Source organism: Daktulosphaira vitifoliae, unplaced genomic scaffold (genome assembly GCF_025091365.1).
Source record: "Daktulosphaira vitifoliae isolate Bord-2020 unplaced genomic scaffold, ASM2509136v1 Scaffold_4, whole genome shotgun sequence".
In the NCBI taxonomy this organism is placed as follows: Eukaryota; Metazoa; Arthropoda; class Insecta; order Hemiptera; family Phylloxeridae; genus Daktulosphaira; species Daktulosphaira vitifoliae.
The window spans coordinates 38,739,183-38,766,395 of record NW_026099575.1 but is presented as its reverse complement, the minus strand read 5'-3'; the positions used below and the strand labels follow the sequence as shown (position 1 = coordinate 38,766,395).

Below are 27,213 nucleotides of genomic sequence, written 5' to 3'. Positions count from 1 at the left end.
TGCGATTCTATGAAATTCAATAGAGCATAACAGTTAAAAAAACTTATTATAATATTTATTTTAATTTAATACACTATTATTTTTTAAGCGGTTAGATTAAGAAAATATTTTTTCACAAAAAGAAACATTTAACTTACAATCTACCATAATAATATCCAACAACATAAGATCATAAAATAATGTTTCAATCATATAGATAGTGTTTAATTTTAAAAAATTCATGGATTATTCCAAAAGCTACATGTTCTGCTATTTCCTTATTAATATCCTGATTAAGGTAAAGTATGTCGAATGACAAAAGGATATAAAATTATTTTTCATAAAAAAATTGTATTGATCCATACACTTTTCAATAAGTTACAGCATTATAAAGTTAAAAATGTAAAAAATAAAATCGAGAATTTTCACACAAAAATAGTATTTGGTAGCCATTTTCACCGTGAAGAAAAAATAAAGTCCAAAATTTTTTTTTCCATAATAAAGTACATTACATTAGCTTTAATTTAAGATATATATAAAATTGTCAGACTTTCCGGAATACTTTCAAAAGTTAAACTGAAAAAGTTATTTTTTTGTGAAAAAGTTGTTATTTTGAATCCTTGCCTGTGAGCAATTAAAGGGTTAGATTTATAAAAAAAAATATACCAGTAGGGTAATTTGGAGAGAGCTGGGCCCCCCCCGCCTCACCCACTCACCTTCCTTGCGGTGGAGGAAGTGTACGGGGGGATTAAATCTAACGTAAACTAACCTAATGTAATGGTGGGGGAGAACGATGAAACCCAACGTAAACTAACATAATGCAATGGGAGGACGAAACCTTATGTNCAATTTTTTTGGTGATTTCTCCTATTAACGGGGAACGAGGGAAATTTTTTCAATTTTTGAGGGTAATGTCTTTGACTAGATACGATTTATGATCTTTTGACGTATCGTTGAAAGAAATCGGTTCGATGAAAGCTGAGAAAAAGTGGTAATAGACACAAAAAAAAAATATATCATAGAAAAACTAATACTTTCTCGGCTTCGCATCGAAACTAAAACTTAATATAATTGAATTTTTTATAAACTCTACAAAAAAATAAATTTAAAAAAGAACATGAAACAAGTAGTGTATGAAAATTTTATTTCATACAAAAATCAAATAAATTATTATTTCAAAATAAAGATACAACCAATCCAAAAATAATGACTGATTCAAAATAAAAAACAATAAAAATAAAATTATTTCCGTTAAATACTACAAGCGAAAATTTTTCGTTATAGAAACTCTCATAAACATCATAACCATCCAAATTTGACCTCAAAATTGTATAAAAATCTTCTAGTACGTTCTTCTGACTTTGTACAATATTCAATGCCGATTGTTCTTGATCCTCATCATCGCTATCATCCAGTTCATCATTGTCGGAACTATTTTCTATTGACTCCGCGTTTCCAGCCATAACATTTTCGGTTTTGGCTACTAAATTATACTCTCTTTCGCCGTAAATACCATCATAACCATCGTTACTATCCAAGTTAGTTCTCGGACTAGTATCAAAATTACTCGACTCGTTTTTAAGTCCATTTCCAACATTCAAAGTCAATTCACCTTGATTATCATCATTAATATAATTATGTGTCATGTTATCGAAACTATTTTCTACCAAACCCGAAGCTGTATCTATAATAGTTTCGGTATTGGTTACTAAAGTAAACTCTCTTTCGCCATGAAATCCATCGTAACCTATGTAACTATCCAAGTCTGTCATCAGACTACTATCGAAACAACCTTGCTCATTTTCATGTCCATTTCCATCATTCAAAGTCCAATCAGTTTGACTATCACCATTAAATACCTCCAATTCACTTTTGCCTGAACTATTTTCCATCAACTCCGAGGCTGTATTTATAACAATATCAGTATTGGCTACTAGAGTAAACTCTCTTTCGCCATGAAATCCATCATATTGTCCATATCTATTTAAGCGTGATTCCAAATAGACATCAGATCTAATTTCATCTTCATTGACAGTAGATGAAAATGGTTGCTCTTTCTCCTTTGAAATTTTTATATCTGATTTAATATAATATTTAAAAAATCAATCATTTTATTCTCAAAATTATACTATATTTATTTACTTAATTATTGTCAAAAAACTCATAAAAACGGAAAATAGTTAATCGTTACATGTAAAATTTTGTTTATTTATTTTGTATTAAACTTCAATTTTATTTATGATAAAAGTTTATAGATGGCCGAGATTTCTTGTAGTTAAATTAGAAGATAATTAAAGCTTACATATTTTTCACTTAATATTTTTGAAATTTATTTAACAATTTTTTATTTTAACAATTATTTTCTTTAAATATAACAAGAAGAATTTTTTGACTATAATATAATCTAAAATTGAATTTAATTCTTGAAAAATGAATAAATACTTAAATTAGATATCATTTTGATAATTTAATTTTAAACATAAAACTATAAATAAACCATTGTAAATAATTAATCCTTTACATGATAAAATTAAATCGAACCATTAATAATAATATTTCTCAATGAGTATTAATATTACATATTGCAAATTTGTTTATTAACTTGTTTCATAGTAAAGTCAAATAATTAAGTATTATACTGAATTTACTCACCAAGGGAATCAACTTTTCTGACTTTAAATTTTCGTTCATTTAACATTTTGACTTTTTTCCTTTTCAAATTTGAGCTTACATCAAACTTATAGCGATCAGAGTTACACTTTAGTCTGTGACATCTTAATTTAATTCATGATTTATTTAATAAATGTTAAATAGTTAAATATATTATACATATATTTTACACATACAATATATTTTAATTCTCACGAGATATTTAATACACATTTTTACAGCCTAATTTTTAAGAATTTATTTTAATAGTTACGGTTCAAAAAATATTCTTCAATATCGATAAATTTTACTTTTTAAGAAATTACTTTTTTTCATTAAATCCAATTTTATTGGACGATTCGTTCTTTTTTTTTTTTAATGAAGAATTTTCCATCCCAAAATTATTGAAACCATTTGACGAACTTGGACATTCGTTTAAGCTGTCGTCACTTGAAAAACCTTGAGCCATTTCAATATAGTATCTTTTTTTTAATAGTTTTACAGAAATATTGAATATTATTACGCAAAAAATAATTTATAATTTTAAAAAAATCAATTCGTATGTACACCACAAAAAAACTGTCTTGAACAAAACACAAACTAAATCTCATTTACAATGTTAATAATTGCTTTCCAAAAATAAATAAATTGGTTGCTATTATAAGTAGTATTAAAATTTCAGTCTATACATTTTTTTTTTCAAATAGATTTTCTTTGAATATGTTTAAAAGTACATTGTATTAGCTAAAATTTGATTTAGGTTTAAAGAAGTTGGGTCATTTCATGTGAAACACCTAACTTATGTGCTACTATAGTTTGGTTTGGTTGTAGTTTAAAGTTTAGAAATAATTTAAACTTTCATCATTTCTCTTTAAAGGTGTTTTTGTTTATATATTTTTTTTTTACTTTAGGTATTCGTTAGAAAAAGTCATATAATACTACGGGGGGTTCAGGATATTGTATTTGAGCTCTTGGTAAAAATAAAATTATAAATATTTACAATTTAGTTACTTTTTATAAGTATTTTAATTATGTATCACAATGTTTTAACCCAGTAGAAACTATTTAATTTTCCAAAAAAAACAATATATTTTTGTCTAATAAAACAAATATATCACAATCATTGTTTTTAATTATAATGTAGTCCATATCAATTTGACCTATACTCTTTTTAGATCAATATACATTTTTTTATTTAAGTTTTAAGGTCTTAAACATAGTGAAATCCTACATATTTCTAATTTTAACTGTCTATAATTTAAACGTGTCTGAACGAAAATTTCTAAAAAGTTGTCAAAAATTTCTTCTTAAGGTGTATTTAACTTTTGAAAAAATTAGCTATTAGATTTTTATTTTTACGTAAGTAATAGAGGTTTGAACTTCCTGATTCATGTTAACAGAATATATGCTCGATTTTTTTCAATTTAAAGTATTTAAAGGTTTTTTTTTTTAATTTCCACGTTAAATAATATTGTTACCATTAGTGCTATAATTAGATGGAGAACCCCAAAATACTTTGCTCTTTTTTCAAACAAAATATGTAATCAACAGATAAATTTCTAAGTAAAATAAATAAAAATTTTGTATTGATCCATTTAGTTTTTTAAAAGTTATTTCAATATAAAGGGAAAACTAAAAATATCACATATTGACTATTTTTCTAACATTTATAGTTTTTGATAATTTTTTTTTTCTTATGGAAATTATGGAGGATTTTTTCAATTTATGACACTATTAATTTAAATTAAATTCAGTGTGTTTGACGTATTGTTGAGTATTGTTAATCGGTCAAGTTAAATTATATATTTTACTGACACAAAAAAACTTAGAAAAACGGGGTACGACAACGTGGGTACCTGACATTGAGGGCACTGTCAGACATTAAATTGATATCTGTCAGTGATTAGGATCACTGTTATAAAACGCTTCAATAAAATTGTGTTTATAGTAAATTGAATTATTCAGATCAACTTATTTTTTAAAAAAAGAGATCCCTAAAGTCACTTTTTAATAAATTAATTAAATAAACATTAAAACTACAAAACACCTGTCTAAAAGTATTTATATTTATCTTGTTTAAAAAATTTCAGTATATTTTTCAACTTCTAAGGGTGATTTTTTGAACTAAATATAACATGATATAAATGATTTTATGCAGTAGAAGCTGAGTATTCGCATAGACAGATGCTAATATACAAGTTGAAGTCTTTTTGCGCTAACCACTCAATTTCTAATAGAAAAAAAATTAATAAGAATTTTATGTTTTGGCTTTTATTAGTTACATTTTAATTTTCATTTATCTGTTATAAAATAATTTTTGGTTTATTCCTTATTCCATATAATGGTATCAATTTTTTTTTTTTAATAACAACATGTTTGACTATCTTAAATAATAAAAAAATATCTAGTTGAAAAATTTCCAACCAGTATTTTTGAAGTTACTATCATTTTTATACATGCGGAGCACAAATGAGGACAATAAATTTTTAATGATAATTATAGTAACGACCACACCTCACTTCTAGTCAATACTTTAAAATGTTAAGAACTTCTGAAATACTGGTCCAAATGTTGTTATCATTAATTTAAAATTAATCAAATGTTATTCATTAATTTATTAATTAATCGCATAATTTTCTATTTAATAAGCTACTTAATAATACATATAGCTAATTAAAAATATAAAGTTAGAACCTTTATAACTCATAAAGGATTAATATAAAAAAAAATCTATAACGGATAAATAGAGATACATAATTAACTAATAAAATTCTCAACAAAATTATTGTTTTGAGAGATATTAAAAGCTAAAATAATCATAATAGAACTTACAATGAAATAACTTCTCTAAAATTAAGTGTTTATCGATTAGAAAATGTAAAAATGTGTCTTATTGGTAATAGTATACGATATAGATAGAACAAGTAAAGGATTATCAAAACCTTTAAATACAAAATTAAAAAATGTTATTAAGAAATAAAGTATCATACCATATATAAAAGAATATTTAATTAAGAAAAAATGGTTTTGCATATTCATTTATCATTTTAAAATACTATAAAATAATAGTACTCCAATAATTATACGTTTATTACTAGTATACCAATAGACGCTTAAAGTTCTTAATAATAATTCTATACCTTTTTCTCCAAAACTGTCACTTACCTATCTTGTGCAATAGACGATTGATATATTTTAATAAAAACTCAGCACTAACTCATTGAATTATTGCAGATTTTTATTGAATTTCAATAATGATATTCTCCGATAGATATTTTTTGACATACTTTAATTTACAAGAACTATTTTTGTAGTTTTAATAGATATTAATTTGTTTGAAAAACATATAACCATTAAACAAAACTATGGGAAAAGAAATTTTTAATTCTACAATTATAATAAAATTGTAATATTTGTCTAACAAATTACTATATTTTCATACAAATAATGGACATAATATAATTGTATAAAGTACTCTTTCGAGATATTGTAATGTCATGTGTCATGAATGATTTTCAATAATAAAATTGTATGTTAGAACACCCATTATTTGAGCTACTGACCCGTTGGCTTTTTTTACTTTTAACAGGTAGAAGCATAAAAAATGACATATATGCAAGTTAATATTTAAATTTGATACGTACTTCAAAATATTTGTATTTTTCAATAAATTGCAACATAAAGACATTCTTCTTACTAATAGACAACATTTAGTCAGGAAAAAATTAATCAAGCCAACACAATAATAAAGTTATAAAAATTTACTGTGCTGTAATAAATTATTTCAACAAAGTACCTAGATGTTTTGAACTTTTATAACTCACTTTAAACATTAAGGAAAAAAGGAAAAATATTGATTTTGGAGTATTTGCTTTAAAAAATCAACAATTTATTAAATCAGAAAAAATCAATTTTAGTATTTTTCAAAATCTATGTAAAAAAATATTAGTGTATAATATTAAATATAGTATTTATACATAATTTGTATATATATATTTGATATATTGTGCAAAAAAAAGTACAATATGATTAATAACAATGCATTAATATTCAATACAATAATTTAATTTGTTATTTTTATGAACAATAAATATATTTGAACTTTAATATACAAAATACACATTTCTATTTATCAATACATATATTATACACTAAATTTGTTTGCATTACAACTTAGTATAATACATATTTGAGTCTTTAAATTGACTTCTGTTCGTTGTCACATTTTAATCAAGAGGTATAAGATAAATTAGTCATCCAATGTAAAGTGACTTCATCACATAACAAATTCCACATTACCGATCAAATTTCCATTATTTTAAATTTTACTCTGATCGTAGATTGTTATATCTTATCTTAGCATAAATAATTTTCAATGTCGTCTAATGAAAATTTTGTCATTAAAATTGATACCACATAAGTAATTTTGTTTCATACCTTTTGTGATATAATTGCTTGCTGACTCGATTCAATTTTTTTCAGAATATCATCAAATATTAGCTATTGATTCAATATCATCCAAGAATGTCATACATCAAAGAACTTCTACTGCAATTCATTAAAAAATCCATCGTACTTATATTTGATTTTAATATTTACTTGTTTGATTCATGTTATATCGATGTAGAGCAATTTATTTACAAACAAATATTTCTGGTCATATTTTTTATTATGATTTCTAAACCACCAATTAAATATATCTGTAAAAATAAAATAAACATATTCAATACAACGAAGAAACAACATTTATTCTCAAAATTCGATATCTACTTTAAAAAAATTTTTAAAAATGTATTTTAAAAAGAACATTAGTACAACATTCAAAAACGTTGTTGGCCGTATTTGAATAAACATTCACTTCCTTACTTTGTATAATATTTTTTTATGTTTAATGTCCTCTCTGAATAGCTATTGCTTGTGGCAGGTGGGTAGGATTGCCTACACAGTACTGTCCCATACTACGGAATCGAACCTCCTCTGAGCTATGTAGGCTTTCTTAATTAATAATTCCCTATTCATTTTCAATGTGATAAAAAGGCTAATAGATATTGTGTCATGGCAGGCACGTAGCTACATGGAGTCCTGACCGAACCAGGCATACCTTAAATTTACCCTAGCCCAGGTTTGGTTTCCCCAAAAACATAATTATTTTTTTAAATATTATACATTTAAGGAAATATTTTAGGGACTATAATTCATAAAAAAAAAATCTAATTTAGTAATTTTAATTAAAGTATTTTATAAATTAAAGAGATTTGAGATATGGAACATCACAATCCAAGAATAATATGATAATTTGATGATGAATCTCCCCTAACATTTTCATTTTCATACACAAATAATATAAAATCATATAAGGACCCAAAATACTCGAGCACAGTGAAAATTGTCTGGCAACGTTCTTATGTCATAAACAAAAATTACATATTAAAAACAAACATCACAACCTTTCCAATATTCTCACGATAAGTGGAAGTTAAGCTAAATATAGCACAAGAAATATTTTAGGCTAATTTTTCAACTTATACCGACATCCCATTTAGTCTAACAGAGTCCACTTATTTTATACTTTGTACGAAAATGACTTTATACTATTACTTTAGATTAAAATTCACCGAAGAAGTTTTATCCCTTATTGACAATAGTTCATAAATAACTTGAGAACTTTTATAAGGAGAGTACAAAATAAAATACCTAACGCTGCATAGTTAAGGCATTTTATTTAAGTTTCGGTCAAAATTTCATTTAAAACTCTCCAAGTAGTATTTTAACTACTCGTTTTTGATATGTATCGGTTTTTTTTTTGATAAATAAAGGAATTTTAAAACAAAAAATATATACATAACACTATTAGTTATGCCAGGCCGCGTAAATGAGAATTATTGTTATCACAATACCTCCGCAGTACTTCAGATCTTTTTTAAAAACCTTTCAAGTGAGATGGATGACTTGGTTTTAGTATCCACAACAGTACTATAGTACTTGTACTTGAAGAGTTTTCGCTAAAACTATGTTCACTTTAACTGAGATGAAAAACATATTAGTACATTAAAAATTGTTTTACATATTATCAGAAGAATACACAAATCACAATTAGATACCAACTTAAAAATTTATAAAACAAAATTTAGAAATTGATGATTTCAATTGTAAAAGTTTTTCAATTGTAGTTAATTATCAACTACAAAAAACTATTTAAAAATAGCGAAAATATTGACTCAATTTCACTAAATATCTGTATACAATAGGTAAACTATAATAAGTCGGATTTTTTTTCGAAAATGGCTGAAACTATTTCCAAAAGTTTTCTCATAGTTTACTTCTGATGTACCTATATACACATATGTACAACAGAATGATGATAAAATATGACATCTTCTCGAGTAAAAGTTACATGGGAAAATGTTATTGTAAAATTAGCAAAAAAATTCAACTTTAAAATGAAAAAAACTTATAGCATCCGTTATAGAACCTGATAAAAACCTGTAAAATTTATGGATTTTTAATATAAGATTTATCAAATACATCTTTTTCATTAAAAATCTTACATAGAAAAACTTTCATCGCGTACTCTCAAAATAATTCAATGAGATATTTTCATAATTACGTAGTTTTTTATTCTATAGACATTTATAAATGTATAATGTAAAATAAATCTTGACAAGTTATAAGGAATCCTCTATAAGGTATAAGAGATGAATTAAAAAAATAATGAATCTGGTAATCGATAAATATATGAACTAAAAATTATCAAAAATAACAGTCTAAAAATAATCATTATTTTAAGAGGGATCGTGTGTCTAGCGTCAAAAGAATTATTTTGTATACCTGTAATGCATGTAAGATAATGCAAATTTATCTAAAACTATACTTTTCTATGTTATTAATTTCACCTTGTTGTATGAAGCAGAGAGTTAGATTCACTTACATATACACAAAGAGAAATATTGAATTTCGCCGAATTAAGAATACACGTATACAGAATTATTAAAACAATAATCCACTGTAATTTGCAAGAGTACCATAAAATGTTTAATCTTTTAATGAATTCCCAAGAATACGTTATTTGATCATAACTAACTCGGTTTTCGTTTTTAGATTATAAATTAAATGAGTAGCCAACAAATCGTAATTACAAAAAGGGATTATATCTTTCAATAATTAAAGTAGTTTTCAAAAAATGTAATGAAATTAACTCTAAAGATACAAAATCGATATTAGGGTTAATTACCAAACTGAACTACAATTTTACAAACGCTATGAACACCAATTAAACATATTATGATCACAATAAAATATAAATGACTATATCTATAAAAAAAAATCTTTACAGAAGCATATTGGAATAAAAAGTTTTTTTACTATGAATTGTTCAGAAATTTGGTATTATTTCATCCCCTTTTTGCTCTTAAAACTACTTACTGACCATTAAAATTCTCTAAATAATAAGAAAATGATTCTCAACAGTTATTAAATAATTTACTCAATAAACGTTTTATTTAATGAAATATTTTTTTTTTAATACAGAAAAACGCCGCGGACCAAACTGTTTTTCCGTTAGGAAATGTTTTCATTTAGAAGAGGTATCCGTTTAATTGACGTTAAATTTAATCTATAAAAAACCACAGCCGTAGAATTTTTCCATTTAAAAAAGGTTTTTGTCTACTAGATGATCCGTTTAAAGAAGGTTTCACTATAGTTTAATGAAAAAATTGAAAATTTACATTTCAATATAGTGGTTGAATCTATTTTAATGACAATTTTAATTTATGACGCCCCTTGTATAGTATTAATACATGATTCTTTTTTTTTCTATATAATTTTTTAGGCCCATTAACAGCCTCTCTCGAAGAAGGAGGTTTCTTAATCAGGCTTTTTACATAATAGATACAATTATTTAATTATAAATAAAGTTAAAGTTATATAACAACAATTAATCGATCACATCTCGTAATGACATTACAAAACACCTATTAATCAATATATCAATTGTATTAAAATTTCCTGAATTTTTAGTTTGACCTCGTGAAACATTTTACAAAATTATATTTATTCCGATGCGACTGTTGTTATTACTACCTACTAAAAAACTTTAAAACAAAATCTAGTATCCACGTTTTTCATTTTAAAGGAAACTATACAAACTTCAAACACACTATGATTTATTAGTTTATTAAGACACATTTTAATGAAATATTATTTTTAAATAAATTTACCGATAGGTTATTCAATTTATCTAACATTCATAATTTAAAACTCCATAAACTTAATGAAGTAGTTTTTAATGATCGAGTAAATAATTCTAAAAAAAGTCTACTAAGAGAAAAACTTCACGGAGCATATACTCGAGATAAACTCAAGATTAGTAAGTACTTCATTCTAAAGAAAAGAAAAGAAGAAAGTCGAAAACGAATTTGAAAATTTAATTGATGCGACTCTTTTGATATAACACGTACAAGGCTAGTTTTTCTGGATACTTTCTGCAACACTGCTATTTTTTCACCCTCTTTTAAGATACCATTCGTTGATTGAGACACACACATAAACCGCGTTACGTAATAGAAATGACTAAAAATGTGAATCTAACAGACATTTTGCTAAGCCACAATACATTAAAAACAAAATTGCCTAAAGCATCTGCCTTGAACGCCATATGAGTTTTATGAACACGGGACTTTCATACCTCGACTTTTCCCTCTCATACATGTTATTTTGCTACTTTTATGGAATGGGTGTGTCTATCCCATTAGTTTTCACGACATAACCCATTGTTGTTGTTCGAATAAGAGATAACAGAAAACCTTCCATAAACATCAAGTGTTACCTACAGTTTCTAGAAATGTCAAGTGTAATAACAATTAGGGTGTGTTTTCTAGTATTTGAGTTCAGATTTCAAAGTTTCTGAAGAATGATCTTTTCAAACGCACCCTTAAAAATATAACTAATAAGGTTACAAAATTTGTTTCTGCTAAAGGATTTTATGCTTCTAATTTAAATACTGAAAATAACAGAATGAAAATTATATTTTGACCGTATAGGTCATAATGTAATGCTGCTACCCTAAATAATATACATTGACCTTTCGTTCCATCTATTTTATTTTATTATGCGGTCACAATATTAATGTACAAAACACTTCTGAATAAATTATTTACTGAAATGGAAATCGCTAATGATATAAAATTTCGTTACAGGTAAAAATGAATTTCAGTTACTTTCGTACACAAAATTGCAAAGATTTACTTTAGGTTTACCTGATGAGGTGATGAAAAATCAAAAATAAATATGTGCCAAGAATATGATATTTTGTGCTCATTAAAATGTATACAAGGTGAACCAGATTTAATTGACGACTCTAGTAAATTTTAATCCAATAATCATTGCGTTGAAACTTTTTTAAAAATAATTATTGCCTTCATAGATTGTGTTCGAGATATATTTTTTTTTATTTATCACTAATAAAATAAAATAAACTGTTTTTTTATTTTTTTCAAGATAGCTATTTTCTAGCCCTTTTATTGGACAAAATAATGATGGATCGACAACAATTTTAAAATTAGTACTCATTGATTTACAAGCATTTTAGTACATCGAGTGGAATGTACTGGTGGGAGGGGGTAAAGCTGGTACTGGTGTATATTTATATCGCATACCCACCTACACAACACACCCACTATATATATTAAAATGTCTGTAACTAGTTATAAGTTACGATGAAAAGTTATTATTTGATATACTCTTTTATGCTTTCAATAATTACGAGAAAATGTCTGCAACAAGAAATCCTGATCACCCTCAGTAAATGGGGTTTTTCAATATTATACGCAAAATTTTTAATTACTAGTCGATAACATACTGTGTAGAGAATATATTAAGTATATGGAGAGAACGGATTAAGTTACATTCTATTACAGAATCGAGCAATAAAGCGTTAGTGCTTTAAAAACAAAAACATTGCGCTCGAGGCGTTATTTCAAAGTATCAAAGAATCTATAGTGTAAACTTAGCTTGAAAAATAGCCAAAGGGTATTTGACAACGAGAAATGTCAACCTTAGCGTGGAACGATCGATAAAACAAAATATTTCTAGGATATATGATACTCTCTAAAAGTACTGTTTTTGGCTATTATTTATCACACAATGTTGAAATAGTACAAATATATTTGAAGTAGCTACGCCATCGTACAACTGTATAAATTAGTTGAGATCTTCTTTTAGTCAAAGCTACTAATACTAGCTGATGAAACGTCTCGATTTTTTTAATAAGACATGAGGTACCATAAAATCCATCGAAAACATATCATTACAATAAAATGTTGGCGACCATTTGGTATATTATGCATATTGTAAATTAGACGGATGTAGTGATGCGTCGATCCCCATATACATATATTTGTCGGATGATATATTAGAGAACTCTCTTCTGCTTCTAATGTCAGTAATTTTACAGAAAAGACCATTTAATAATAAGTAACGAACAAAAAATGTCTAAAAAAAAAAAAATTGTAAGTGATGGTGTCATAATGATTTTTTTTTTTTATCATATCCATAAAATTATTGGATTTGTTTAACACGATCTCTTATTATGTCTATGAGCAGACGAATATACCAAATTTTTCTCTGCAGTACAAGAAATTATAATAAATGCATGACTGTGGGCTTCTTTAAACAATATATATTCATATATATGATTAATTTGAATAAAATATCCAACAAAATTTTATGATCCATTTCAATAAATCATTCATATCTTTAGTTTCGACCAAGAAATTACAAAAAATAACAGCCAATAAATTCAATTACACGGTAAAAATAAGATTAAACAAACTTGTCTAATTTTAGGTATTCTAAGTTTTACCGAACCTTTTTAGAAAAAAAATACTACTGTTGGTATTGAACAAATAATAAATGGCCTTCTCCAAATATGTAATACGTGTCAACCGAAAAGATTAAAAAATCCATAATTCAAGAATGTCAACACGCCCAAATCCAATTAAACTCGAAAGTCTCTATAATTATGGTACTAACATTCTCCTTGGAGATAGTTAACTGTTTACTTATTTATCTTCTATTATTATTACTACTACTGTAAACGCACAGATCTATAAATACAAAAGACATTTGAAACTAAACATTAAAATTAACGACACAACATAATCATTTCAACTGTTGCCAAACAAAAAAAAAAAAACCTTTTCCTTCCAGGAAAACATTCTACGCCAATAACATTAGTCTACTTACATTATTAGGTTCTGATTGTTTTGCTCGTTGACATTGCACGATTGAGGTCAACGTTATGGAATTCGGAAGTCCAGAGATCGGAAATTGGCACCGGACCTCTGGAAATGGTTGTTGTCTGGCCACTTTCGGCGCCGTTTGGCCGTCAACGCAGCAACCGATCGTCTCGCCCTGTGGCTTGGTGGTATTTGCGGCAGCTGCGGTGGTGCCAGCCTATCGAATTCAATGACCGTGCCAGGAGCCGCGTGCTTGACGGGCAGTAGCTGTACGTAGTCACCGCGAGCCGAGTGCACTACGCCCGAGGCGGCAACAGCAAACGTCTGTAATCGTGCGGACGTCGGCATGCTCACCAGCCGGGCGGCTAGCAGTATAGGTACCAACACGGCAGCCGCCACCACCCCGCAGCCTAACACCAACATGGCCACAATGATGATTACGGTCCGTCTGTTGCTGTCACCAAAGTCCGCACGGTGGCCACAACGTCGGCGGCCATCGGCCGCACACGGCTCATCATCGCCGCTCGAACCGGAAGAACGGTCGTCGGTTTGAGGCAATATAGTGTATTCAAGTTCGGCCGCTACATCTCCTGCCCCGTGTTGCGCCCGGACTGTCTTAAACATGCCCTGTCGAGATAAATATAGATAAAATCAATTGATTGTACAACAACACGTTTATGGGAAAACGTATTAATTTGCTACGTATTTTAAAGGTTATAATACACATAAAAAATGTTTATTCACAGTTGACGTAAATAATACGACATTGAAATCCAAGTGGCAATTATCACTTTTACTTGAAAATTGAGTTTTCAGACGAGTATTCGTAAAAACAATGTATAAGTAATGTAATTTAATTGAAATCGTTCCGTTAAGATCAACTCAGACTTGTTCCCTGAAAGAGATCAACCTCGTCCGACAAAACTTGACGTTTACCTAAATTGCACGTTAAACTTAAAAACAATAACTACCAAATCCCAATTATCAAACAATTAAAAGCACCGACGAGTAACGTTGGTGCACGCTAATTAAACAATTCTACTAAAAAACGAATTCATCGATTTCATTTGTAATTATTCTTAATCGCATTTTTGAACACCTCTATAAAATCAATATTTTCCCCGCAAATTCTACCAAAACGTTACACCAACGCCCGCGCAATTCGTTTCGACTAACCGTTTTTAATCAAAATTTATGGATATCTAATCCATTCAACGATCCCTTGCAATGTATAAGACATTTGAAAACTCTTCATACAATATCCTATGAACTTTATCTGAAGCAAAGACGATATACCTCTTTTATATTCATTACTCATACAGTTATTATATTGAGCGGTTAAACAGCAATGTTAAGGCAATTGAACGACACCGCTAAAAACTCATACGACGAACGCGAAAGTTTAAGATTTTGTGTTCAAATATATGCCGTGTAATGTGTAACACCGTATAAAGTTAAAAATTATGTTAAATAATTCTCGAGTCACTTTTATTTTCTCACTACAATATAATATCACTGTGGTTTATTGTGGTACACATTTACATTATTCAGATTATATCCAACAAAAAAAATAAGTTACCTTTTCGTAAAATAATATACTGCGCTAAAAAACCAATTTCGTTTTTATTCACGTCACACCGCTATAATTTATGACACACGTGTATTTATGTGCGTTTTCATATAATTATTACAAGAACAATTCTGTTTTAGTCTTTAGTCTGTTTTAAATCATATCAAAAACGTCGTGTAAAGAGAAAGACATACTCTGACCACGAGTTTTGTTCTACCAAAGTTACATTTATTATAAAATAAATATTTAAAAATCCTCTCCATTCTGATCGCATAAAAAATAAAATACCGGTAATTAATCAATTTTATGATCAAGTATGCATAACATGTGTTTGATATGATAATTATTTGAACTTTTAATCTCAGATCCAATTGGATCAGATATCAGGTAGACTCATGCCGAGATATTGCAGAGTTCATAAAAACTAATCGTGCAAACAAATTTTACCGAGAGACATTACCAGATATTTTTCAAGGTTCCAAATAACTTAAATTTTAACGTATACAAATGGATGAAGTGCTTTGTTAAGTACGAAATACCCAACCTTTTCCAAAACATTTACATTTTTCTTTTGTGGATAAAGATGGTCGAAGGACTTTTCCCAATAGTATTTTATTTACTAAAATACTTTGAAGATAAATCGATGGACGAACTTTTGTGAAAAGGGAAATAATGATAAATAAATAAGACAGAAAACTTGCCGATTCCCAAACGAAGTTTAATATATGTTGTGATATATTTTGAAATATAAGTTAACTTCTTAATACACAAATATACAGGGTGTCCCAAGGTGCTCTAACAAATCTACACACTATTCTTACCAGAACATCGTGGGACACACATATTCAGTGAGTATACGGACATTGTCTAAAAAATGTGATTTGCCTCTTGAATTTCCATCGACTTATAGACCTTTAAATATTGTTAAATCACTCATTCAGATATTTGTCTAATTATGTTGACCGTATTTAAAGATAATGACAATCGTTTTAAATCCAGTTATATTTTTGTATGTCTTTATATATAAACAGAGAAAGAAGTTTAGTTTAATTTTATAAAAAAATAATTGTTGTAATATTAGTATTACTCTACCTTTTTAATTAATTTAATAATTGTATAGAAATCTATGACACTATGTCACTCGTACTAACTAATGATATTAATTAATAAATAAACACAAACAGCATTTATATATATATATATATATATATATATAAATTGGAACAAAACTCTAAGTGGACAACTCCTATAACTTTTGATACAATTAACATTATGAATTATTTTTTTTTTTTTGCAATTTTAAAATTTTAAAATTTGTAAACCACATCATAAGATATTTTTCATTATTTAATTTTAATAATAAGAATAAATAAAATAAAATAAAAAATTTGAAATGTATTCAACATTTCATAATAGCTGTTTTTTAAAGTTTTTCTAAAAAAAAAAATGTAATTGATCAATAATTTTAGAGCGAGTAATTATTGAGGTGTATGAATTTTAATACACAAAGTACGTATCTAATGCGAATGGATACAACTTGTACTCATAAGCGGAGGTTGAACAATTTTTTTGTAAGTACTGAAATTAAATTTTCTTGCTTTCTATATAACAATACATGTAATTTTTCTAACTTTCTGGGAGATATAGAAAACTTGAGAAGCTTATCCCTCAAACCTTCTCTTAGCTCCGCCTTGCTTGTACTGGTGTACATTTATAACACACACTCCACAACAATAAGTATTTATCCTAAAATTGTAATCGATTCATTAAAAAATGTTGTAAAAATATGTTACAGTAACTGGTAATTTTAATAAAATTTAATAATAAAAAAAAGTTTTATTATTAGAACACAAATATTTCAAAATATGGATTTAAAACAGTCTACAAATGCATAAATAATTTTTAAAAATATTAATAGCGAAATATTAACTGTATCAAAAGTACTACTCAATAGTATATATACTGAGCTCAGTAAGTATGGAAACAGGTCAATTATTACAAACAATTAGAAAAATAGAAACAATATATAAGGTGATTGACTAGCTATACCTTACACTTATAAATATGATAAAAATTTTTGAAAAACCGAAATCTCTGATTCTACAAATAATTTAGAATGGGGTTTGCTCGGATTATCACAGAAAGTATGGAAAAAAAATTTTAAATATTCATAAATATATGTGTTTCTCGGTCTTCTAAAATATTTGAATGAAAGTATAAAAATAAAAATATTTATACCTTTATATATAAATACTTCTTTGTATTTTTACGGTGATCACAATTCTTAAAAAAAATATATATTCTGAATAATTTTTTTTTTATGTTTATTTTATATATGACAGCAAAACCAAATTAAAAAAATTAAATTGTAGAAAATTTTTTATTATTGTTTGTGCAGATAATATTGCTTTATCATTTACTAATATTTTTCTTGAAAATATCAGTATGTCAATTATATTACTTAATCGTTAAAATTTAATTATTTATAAATCTTTTATATTTTTAATAATGTTATCTTTTGTTTTTGTAATTTATTGACATAAAATAGTTTTATATTACAGAACTGTTTTACTTTCTTTTTTCTCATTTTATAAATAACCAAGTCCTACAATAAAAATTATCTAACGTGGAACTGACCTGTGCTAAATTGTCCTAAGTCATAATTGTCGTGGTACTCAGTTTAATATATAAATTCAATTTATTATAAATATTATTGAGAGAATTTATTAAATATTTTTTTGATAACACTAATAGTTTTTTTATATAAATTAGACTATTTTTTTTTTCAATTCTCTCAAAGTATATTTGAAACATTTTTCAAATAGTCAAAAAAATATTTTGAATAATATTTTTATTGACATTCAAATACATTTTCTGAATACAAAAAAAAAAAGTAATTTTTAAAAGCTTGTAAAAAATACTAACACCAGAATCATGATTGTTGATAATAATAGATACCTTTTTTTTATGATATCCATCCTTTTTTATTAGTGATTTAATTTAACAAAAAAACTTATTGTTTATATGTTTGAACAATTTGTCTTGCAAAATAAAAATAAAAAAGTATAGCTTGCCACAAGAAAATCCAAAAAATTAGAAGTACTCCAAGGAATACGGACCAGTATATACTAAATAACACTTTTCTTAAATTAGTCCATGTCTTTAATGGCATAATTCAACTAATATGTTATTTTAGTAAGAAATACTTTATATTAAGTACTAAATAATTATTGATCGAATCAAATGTACTGTGTCAAAAAAAAAAAAATAGAATTGGAAAAACATTTTTTTTAAATCAAAATAAGTTCTGAAATTTTTACTAAAATTGATGATTTACCGCAAAAAAATATATTACACCCTATGACCTATAATAAGTTGACCTTTATACAGACTTGGTTTTTTTTAAGGTATGATTTCATACCATCAATTTTGGCATTTGAAAAAGGAAACCCTTTAGTATTGAGAATCATTTTGAAGTATTTTTTATTTAAATGTATTTATTAAATTGATTTAGACATCTTTTCGATTCAATTTTTAAACCTTTTGATTAATGAAACTAATATTTTAATTTTTTATCACCAAATAATTACTTTTTACTGAAGCTATATTATAATAATATAGTATAAACTGTATAACATTATATAATACATAATATTTTAACATTCATACGGATTAATATTACAGCAATGATACACGATTAAAATATTTACTCACGTGATGTTTAAATACACCGACACAATAGGAACATCTACATTCGTACAAATCAATGAATCATTACACATTAACTCTATTAAAGAAACCGTTTAACAACATGCAACACTATAAGAAATTCGTCGAACATCGTGTTTCGGTCGCGTTGACAACAAATGAAATGATTTTTATGGAACAACAACAGTACTTTTCCGGCAAAATACGATTCGCATATGCCTCAAAATGTTTTACACATTCAGCAGTCCACGAGGCTTTAAAACAGCGCATGATCAACTCGACCTATAGCGCTACAGTCATGAGTGGAAAATTACTCATGATTTTAAAAGAGTTTAAAATTTTACAATATATTAATACACAAAAAAATACTTATCTATTCCTTCATTCATTCATCATCTCGTATAAAAATTATACGAATTATGTGATTAAAAATATTCTATAAAGAATAAGAATTATTCTACCATAGTATAATAATCAGGTTACAATTAGACATTTAATTATTAAGCTAATATAACAGCATACAGTGTATATCAGTGCCGTTCTCAGGGTTGCGTCTTGGAAGGCCAAATTTATAAGAAATTGTTTCATTACCCTTTACAAAATATATCTTTATTATATATTTATTTTTAACGTGAAGAGTTCTATATATCTCTGTGGGAATTCCCATGGTCTGTACATCAGATTTCTTGCCGTTATTAAAATTATGTGTGCAAATCGTTATTTTAATTGTTTATAAAATTATTGATTTTTAAATACAAATTCAATAAATTAATTTTGTTAGTATAATGAATTTTGAGAAGATAAGCCTTCCATTTTTTCATTTATTTAATTTGAACTCGGACGTCTAAATATCTAAATTTCCAACTAATATAGCTGTTACGCCATCATAAAGAGAATGGGGAATAAAATCCTTTCGTGGCAGAAATTATTATATGCTAAAGATTTATTTTGGAGGGAGATTTTAATTTTTTTTTTTGCATATCCTCCCAAATCTTTTTAGTAAAATTATATTACACTTAATATATATATTTTATCTACTAACTTTGCTACCTTAGGAATAATAAAATTACTATATTATATTGAATGTATTTTTATGTCCTAAAATATTTCAATATACCAGATATTAATTTCTAGAATGACCTATTTTGCATTTGTAAAACTAGAAAACTTTCTCTGGAGAGTTTTATAAGAATAATAAGATAAATAATATTAAATGTCAGTTGCATAATTTTCAACAAATTCATTCCAAGTTACCTAATTGTTACCTTAAAATGCGATTTTATTTAAATTATTATTTTTTTGATAAATATTTAAAAATAATAATTTTGTACCTTAGAACTATACTGAGGCAAGTCCAAAAGTTATGATTTTTAGGTTATTATATTTTTATAGAATAAGAATTGATCATTTGTGGCTAATATATTATATTTAAAAAAATTAGCGAAACATAACAATTCCTGAAAATTCTAACACAGGTGAAAAAATGCAAAAAAGCAAGTTAAATTCGAATCTTCATTGGCAGTTCATGTGTTGGAAAAAATTTGTTTTCAATATCAACTAGATAAGATTTGTAATAGATAGTTATAAACCATTGTTAACTTGCGTTAATCAAAATTTATAGATAATAAGTTTATTATCTAAGAACCTTGTATGTTAACATGATAAGAGATACAATGGTTATACAAGGACGCTTGATTATGCGGTACCAATGTTCCTTATCGAAATAACAATAAAAAACTACTGCACTATAGCGCAATCTAGTTCATAACACGATTGTAGATAGTTCATCATGATAGAAATCACAATTGTAGATAGAACTTTATTGATTATCGTGATAAATGGAGCCTTTTATCACATACCGATGAGTGATTTGAGCTGATGACCACCAGGAGCGCTAATATGCAGTAGGTAAAATTAACTTTTAAATGAGACAATTTTTTGCCATAGATTACTGTAAGATGTATAAATCTTATTGTACCATTCTATCTACAATCGTAGTTAATACTCTTATCACAAAAAACGTTATAACTTTTATTAACTAAAAATATTGACTACAGTTATTTATTTGTTTAACATTATTATTTTCTCTAAACTTTTATAAAATTGTTTTATTTTGTGTAAACAGTACGTAATCAACATGTGCTACCATAGATTCCAATGTTTTTAATTAAAAACAAATATTTTCATTGCTTTTAGGTCTACTTTAAAGTGTATTTATATGTTAGATTTTAAACTGAATACCATAAATGTTTAAAGACATAAAAAATACAATGAGCTTGAAAAGAAGTAACAGTTATTCTGACATAGCTGGTAATGCAACATTACAGTGCTTGGCTAGTGGCATTAACTATCCTATTGGTGACGCTGAGGTAGATTTTTTCTTTCAGAAATAAACTCTATTTAAGTATTTAGATGAACTTATTAAATATACATATATTTTTATATGAAAATAATTTCTATGTTAACTTTAAGTCATCTTTGTTTTATATTTTAAAATATTATACTTTAATGATTTATTTTTCTTTAACGTTATTAAATTGATATATTATAACTCTTCAGTTTGTTATTGGACGTTCTCTTGCCTGTTCACTTGTAATTGAAGAAAAAGCTATTTCACGACGACATTGTTTTATAAATAAATGCAATGGCCAATATGTTATTTCTGACAATGTAAGACTTAAATTTTTATTACGTGTTTATATTAATTTAGCTATCAAAAGAAAATAATTAATTCTAAGTTGATCATATCTGTATTACAGGGAACAGGTAATGGGACTTACATAAATTGTGTGCAAATTCCTAACAACCAAAATGATTATCAAGTTCTAAATCATGGAGATGTTATTTCCTTTGCAGATGGAAGTGGAAATTATAAATATCTGTACAGATTTGTTTTTCAAACATATGCAGATAAAAAATTGAAGTGAGATTATTCTTAAGACATCTTGTATGTACCTAATTTGTAGAATATGAATATGCTACACTAATATAATCAAATGTATTGTTTATTTTAGAAAATGCCATCAAATTGATTAATAATATCTAAATCAAAACTATTTATAAAAATATTTTAATTCATTCTTTTAATACATGTCAGTTATTTTTATTACAAACTTTGCAATCACATAATATAGTAATTACAAAGTGTCTGAACAATATTTGTTTATAAGACTTTAAATATAGATTTTAGATTTATTGAATAATATTGTTAAAAAATAAAAATAATTATTCCTTTCTAAATTTTAACTTTTAAACTAAGCTTTGCTGACAAAAAATGTTTAAAAATTCTTATTCATTATAAAAAACTAAATTGATTAAAAAAATGTTTTGAAAAAACTTTCATTTATGTGAAATTCAGAATTATGCTTAAAATATTTTCATTCATGTAATACCCTATTCTTTTATATTTACTCTGCTTTATCTTTTGTATTTAATTTTTATAATGAAATACAGAAAGTTAGATGTTTAAATTAATTGTATTTATTATTTCAGACGAAATAACGAACTATATGATAAAGAAAATGAATCTAGTAAAACCCAATCACAAATTTTAAATAAAAATTTAGCTATGAAAAATGTTTTAACAAAAATTCAATCTGATGTTGACAATGTAAGTTTTAATTCTATGAATGTCCATTTTTTTTACAATTTATTTCTTTAAATGAATATATAAATTATATATTTATTTTTAATTGTTACTTATGATACGATCCTATTTGTGTACAAATCTAAAATGCCTTTCAACAGTAACCCAACTTTTTAATTAGTTTATATCCCCTTAGAAAAGCTAATTAAAATACAATGGAATCAAATAATAAGGTTAATTAATAATTAAATTAAATAATATTAATAATCTGTGGATACAAGATATGTTGAGAACGTCCATCAGGTAGATGACGATATGCTATAAACATCATGATAATTATTATTGTTTTAATGAGAAATAAATATTATAATAATATTAAATTGATGTTAAACATTCATATGGAAGGTGTCAACTGCTTGTCTGTCGCACTACATCTTCCCTTACAGTATTCTATAAGAATGCATGTGTTAACATTGTAAGGTGTTCTTGTATATCTATCTATAATAAGCATGAATGCTGAACTAACTGTTAAGTGTTATAAGCTGAACCAAAATTTGTGCACAAAATATGATTGTATCACTTATTTAAGTTCAATTTTTTTTTAATATTAGTTGATTTATTGTAGCTGAAAATTGAAAAAGCATTATTGAAGCATTGTATAACTGCAAAATTATATGAATTTAATGAAATAATTAATCAAGCATCAAAAGCAGTTAAAAAATTAAACGAAGAAGTTTTAAAAGTAATTATATTTTTACTAAAAATATAATTAAAAATAATTTAACCTCTGGTTAATACATATTATATTATTTTTACAATATAATATTTTTTTTATTAACATTAACTGTAATTTAAAAAATATATATAGTGTAGTAATTTTTAAATTAGTTCTAAAATCATGTTTTATTAACCTATATTTTTGCATTAAATCATATTCAAAAATTTTTTTTCACAGCATAAACTCACTATAAATGAATTAACCAAAAAGAATTTAGATTACCAAAGTACTTTAAAAATACAACAAGGTGATTATATAAATATATATATTGTTATTAACTTACTTTATTTGATTTTTAACATGTTTAAGAGAAGGGGCATGATATTCTTAATATGTAGCATGAAAATACTGTATCTTAATCTGGACTTATTTATCTGTATAAAATATATAAGTGAATAAGCTATTAACTCAATTTATAAATTTTTTGAATGGAGTTCACATATAGGAGTAAAAATTAATTTTGGGCTTATATTTTACTTCATCAGCTTTTAAAAATAAATAAAGTTAAAGTTTGTTAACTCCAACTTTCTTTGATTACTATCTTTCTTTTTTGATAAATTAATTTTTTTTCTAGATCAAGGATCAATAATTGAAGAAACAATCAAAGAAAAAGTTTATAGTGTTCTAGAAAATGATTTTCAATGTCCAATTTGTAATGAATTAATGGTTAAGGTATTTTTACATTTAAATCTATTATTAGGGTAAATATAAAGCGTCATCATGTTAAAAGTTTTCTAACAATTTTATTATGTTACTTATGTTAAAAAATGCATTTGAGAATACTTTTTTATACTAGAGATAGTAGATAGTGATAGTGATAGTTGATATCAGAAAACTTTTTGAACTTGCTAACTCAAGAATTTTAAATAAAATTTGTGAAAAGAAAAGCTAAACTATTTTAATTAAAAATAATTTAATTAAAAAAAGAATATCTAATGAAAATTTTTATTTTTATTAGTTTAAAATATTATTATTATTTCTTCAATGCGGTTAGATTTAATTATAAGGTGTTTAAAAATCAATTGTAGAATACATATAATAAAATCTACACTTTATTTAAGTAACATGCAGTGAGGTAATTGTAAATGCTTTTCTTTAGATAAATGTACATATTTTTATTTTGAACTAGCAATTAATATAATAGCTAAAAATATGAAGACACAACTTTCCAATTTAAAATATAATTTGTTTTATATTCTAAGATAAAAAAATTATTTTACAATTACCTCATTCACTTACATTTACATCACTTTGCCATAATGTGTAACATTTTAAAGTAAATTTGTTTTTTTATGAAAATTAAATACAATTTAAGTAATATAAAAAATATTACTATGTCATTTTCTATATATTATTATTTTATAATTTTGTTACTTCTTTTAACTAAAATCTAGATAAGTCACAGAAATGAGTTTTTGAAATCTTGAATAATGTGTATAGAAAAAGATATTTTCTGTCATTTGTCAAACAAATTTGTTTCTATTATATTGAGAAATTTTGTTTTTGATAAGTTAGCTGTTAAGTCGCTATTTAGGGGTTGAGCCTAAATGCCCGTCAACTGTATTCCAAAGAACTAAAGAGGGATAGCTGGTTAAGCTATATCTACCTTGGGTACTGAGGTTTCCTATTTAATTTATATTACCTAAGAGGAATTACCAAGGGTCGCATTACAATATATATTTATAACTCTCTTAGTTAATAACAATAAAAATATTTATGAAGTAAAGAGATATTAAATAAATAGTACAACCTACTGGACACCTACAAATCATATAATCTAATAGGGAGCTGATGGCTACAACATACACACACTATTTACGCGGTTGGTAAGTTAAGTTAAATATAAGACAAAGAGTAATGGTCGCGATAATGGTAAAAAGTCAACTGTCGTTAGGGATATATTATTATGGCACATTGGCCATGAATTTCAAAAGTGTTTATGTGTGCAGTCTGCTTTCCTGCTGTAACACGTATGTTACTGTGTCAACGATATAAGCATAGTCGGGGTTATTATAATAATTCTAAAGAACTTTAAAAAAATCACATACTTCAACTCCTAAAAATTTATGTTTAAAATTTTATTTAAGGCTCATATAATATCCATCCATAGATTTAGACCAACAAAATTCTTTTTTAAATTATTTTATTTTAGAATTTGGGTTTGAAGTTTGAATAAAACATGTTCCATCTCAAGTTGTTAGTTCAAGAAAATTTGAGTTTTACATCTGTAAATTAAATTTAAAAATTGATTATTTTTTTTTAGGCGTGTGCAATTAATTGCAGTCATACATTTTGTGAAATTTGTTTAAATACTTGGTTGAAAAAAAGTAAAGTTTGTCCTGTTTGTCGAACTTCTGTTCAAACCAAAACTCTTTGTCTATCTCTAGATAACTTTATCACTAATATTTGTGATCTTCTTGGAAATGCAATAAAAGAACAGCGGGAAAAAGTACAACAAGAAAGTAAGTATATTTGAACATTTATTTCAAAATTATTAACAAATTAACTCATACTAAATAAAAATTAAGTATTAGTTTATTGAAAATAATTGATACTTATGTTAAATTTTTTATTCTTTTCATCTAGAAAAACTGCAACTTTATTACATTTCATCCAACACAAACTACACATAAACCAATACACAATTATTTTTACATATTTAAAATATAAGTTTAATATATATTTAGTGTTATAAATACTTTTAGGATTGACAGTTAATGTCCCACAAGTAGATCAAGCACCACCTGCACCTACTGCAAGAAGAGGTGGTAGAGGAAGAGGTAGAACTCAACGTCGAAATACACAACCTACTCATGTTCATCAAGAAATAATGCAAAGAATTCATGAAGTTTTTCCTCATTTTGAAATCGACTTAAGTAATTTTATGCCAATTGAAGTACCTAGAAGAAGAACTCCTAGAACAAATGAACCTATTGAAGTTGTAGATCTTACCCATAATATGTCACGATAAATACATGAATTTCGACTAATATAATGTTTTAAACTATCCAAAAGAGAAATTACTTTTTACTTTTTTTTTTTTTTTTTTTAGGAAAATGTACAAAATATAATTAAAGAATTGATTCATGTGCATTTTGTAAATAATTTTAGTTTGTTTTTGTACAACTTGGTTTAATAAACTCATACAACATTTGTAATATTTAAACTTTGAATTTAAAATTGTTAAATTTTATGTAAAATTAAAATAATTTATCTTTTTGTTAAAAATAAAATATTTTCTATACATTATCTCACCTATTATATTTTAAATTTTAATTAAAAGATATTTGATACCAAGTAAAATAAATAGGTATTTTTTTAATAACTATGAACACAATATCATATTATTTCAGATTTTAAAAAAATATATAAATAACCATAAGTATTTTTATTATAAAATTCATGAACTCTATTGAATAATGAAATAAAACCTTAGCAGCTAGGTTGGTATATAAGGATTTAATTTTCAATGTATTATTTTTTCCTTTATTCGAAAATATTTAATAATTAATCCCTCTGTAATATATCTAAAAAAATAAGATATATTTTATTTGTCTTCGGTGAATCTTCTATAATTTTAAACCTATTATTTTTTTTAAAAACGAAAAAATATTTATATTATTTGTGATATTTTTAACTAGAGAAATAATTCTTATGAGTAGTTCTTAATTATAAACATTTCAAATATTCTTGTTAATTTTTACAATTA

The 27,213-nt window shown here is 25.6% G+C and overlaps 3 protein-coding genes across 3 annotated transcripts; 1 reads left to right on the top strand and 2 right to left on the bottom strand.

Annotated features, from left to right (window-relative positions):
* Window positions 1-1,040: 1,040 nt before the first annotated feature.
* On the bottom strand, window positions 1,041-6,335 carry LOC126903902 (uncharacterized). The gene is made up of 3 exons (XM_050682476.1): window positions 6,273-6,335; window positions 2,632-2,753; window positions 1,041-2,056 (listed from the first exon to the last, which is right to left on the bottom strand). The coding sequence occupies exons 1-3, from the start codon at window positions 6,314-6,316 to the stop codon at window positions 1,155-1,157; spliced, it is 1,068 nt and encodes a 355-aa protein (XP_050538433.1). The 5' UTR covers window positions 6,317-6,335; the 3' UTR covers window positions 1,041-1,154.
* Window positions 6,336-6,642: 307 nt separating this feature from the next.
* LOC126903911 (uncharacterized) lies at window positions 6,643-19,371 on the bottom strand. The gene is made up of 3 exons (XM_050682490.1): window positions 19,147-19,371; window positions 13,870-14,489; window positions 6,643-7,328 (listed from the first exon to the last, which is right to left on the bottom strand). Exon 2 carries the CDS (start codon window positions 14,484-14,486, stop codon window positions 13,923-13,925), a length of 564 nt encoding a protein of 187 aa, XP_050538447.1. The 5' UTR covers window positions 14,487-14,489; window positions 19,147-19,371; the 3' UTR covers window positions 6,643-7,328; window positions 13,870-13,922.
* Window positions 19,372-21,134: 1,763 nt separating this feature from the next.
* Window positions 21,135-26,733, top strand: LOC126903899 (E3 ubiquitin-protein ligase CHFR-like). The gene is made up of 10 exons (XM_050682471.1): window positions 21,135-21,264; window positions 21,337-21,509; window positions 21,700-21,810; window positions 21,900-22,063; window positions 22,633-22,750; window positions 23,352-23,468; window positions 23,682-23,751; window positions 24,079-24,176; window positions 25,768-25,966; window positions 26,210-26,733. The coding sequence occupies exons 2-10, from the start codon at window positions 21,387-21,389 to the stop codon at window positions 26,473-26,475; spliced, it is 1,266 nt and encodes a 421-aa protein (XP_050538428.1). The 5' UTR covers window positions 21,135-21,264; window positions 21,337-21,386; the 3' UTR covers window positions 26,476-26,733.
* The last annotated feature ends 480 nt before the right edge of the window (window positions 26,734-27,213 follow it).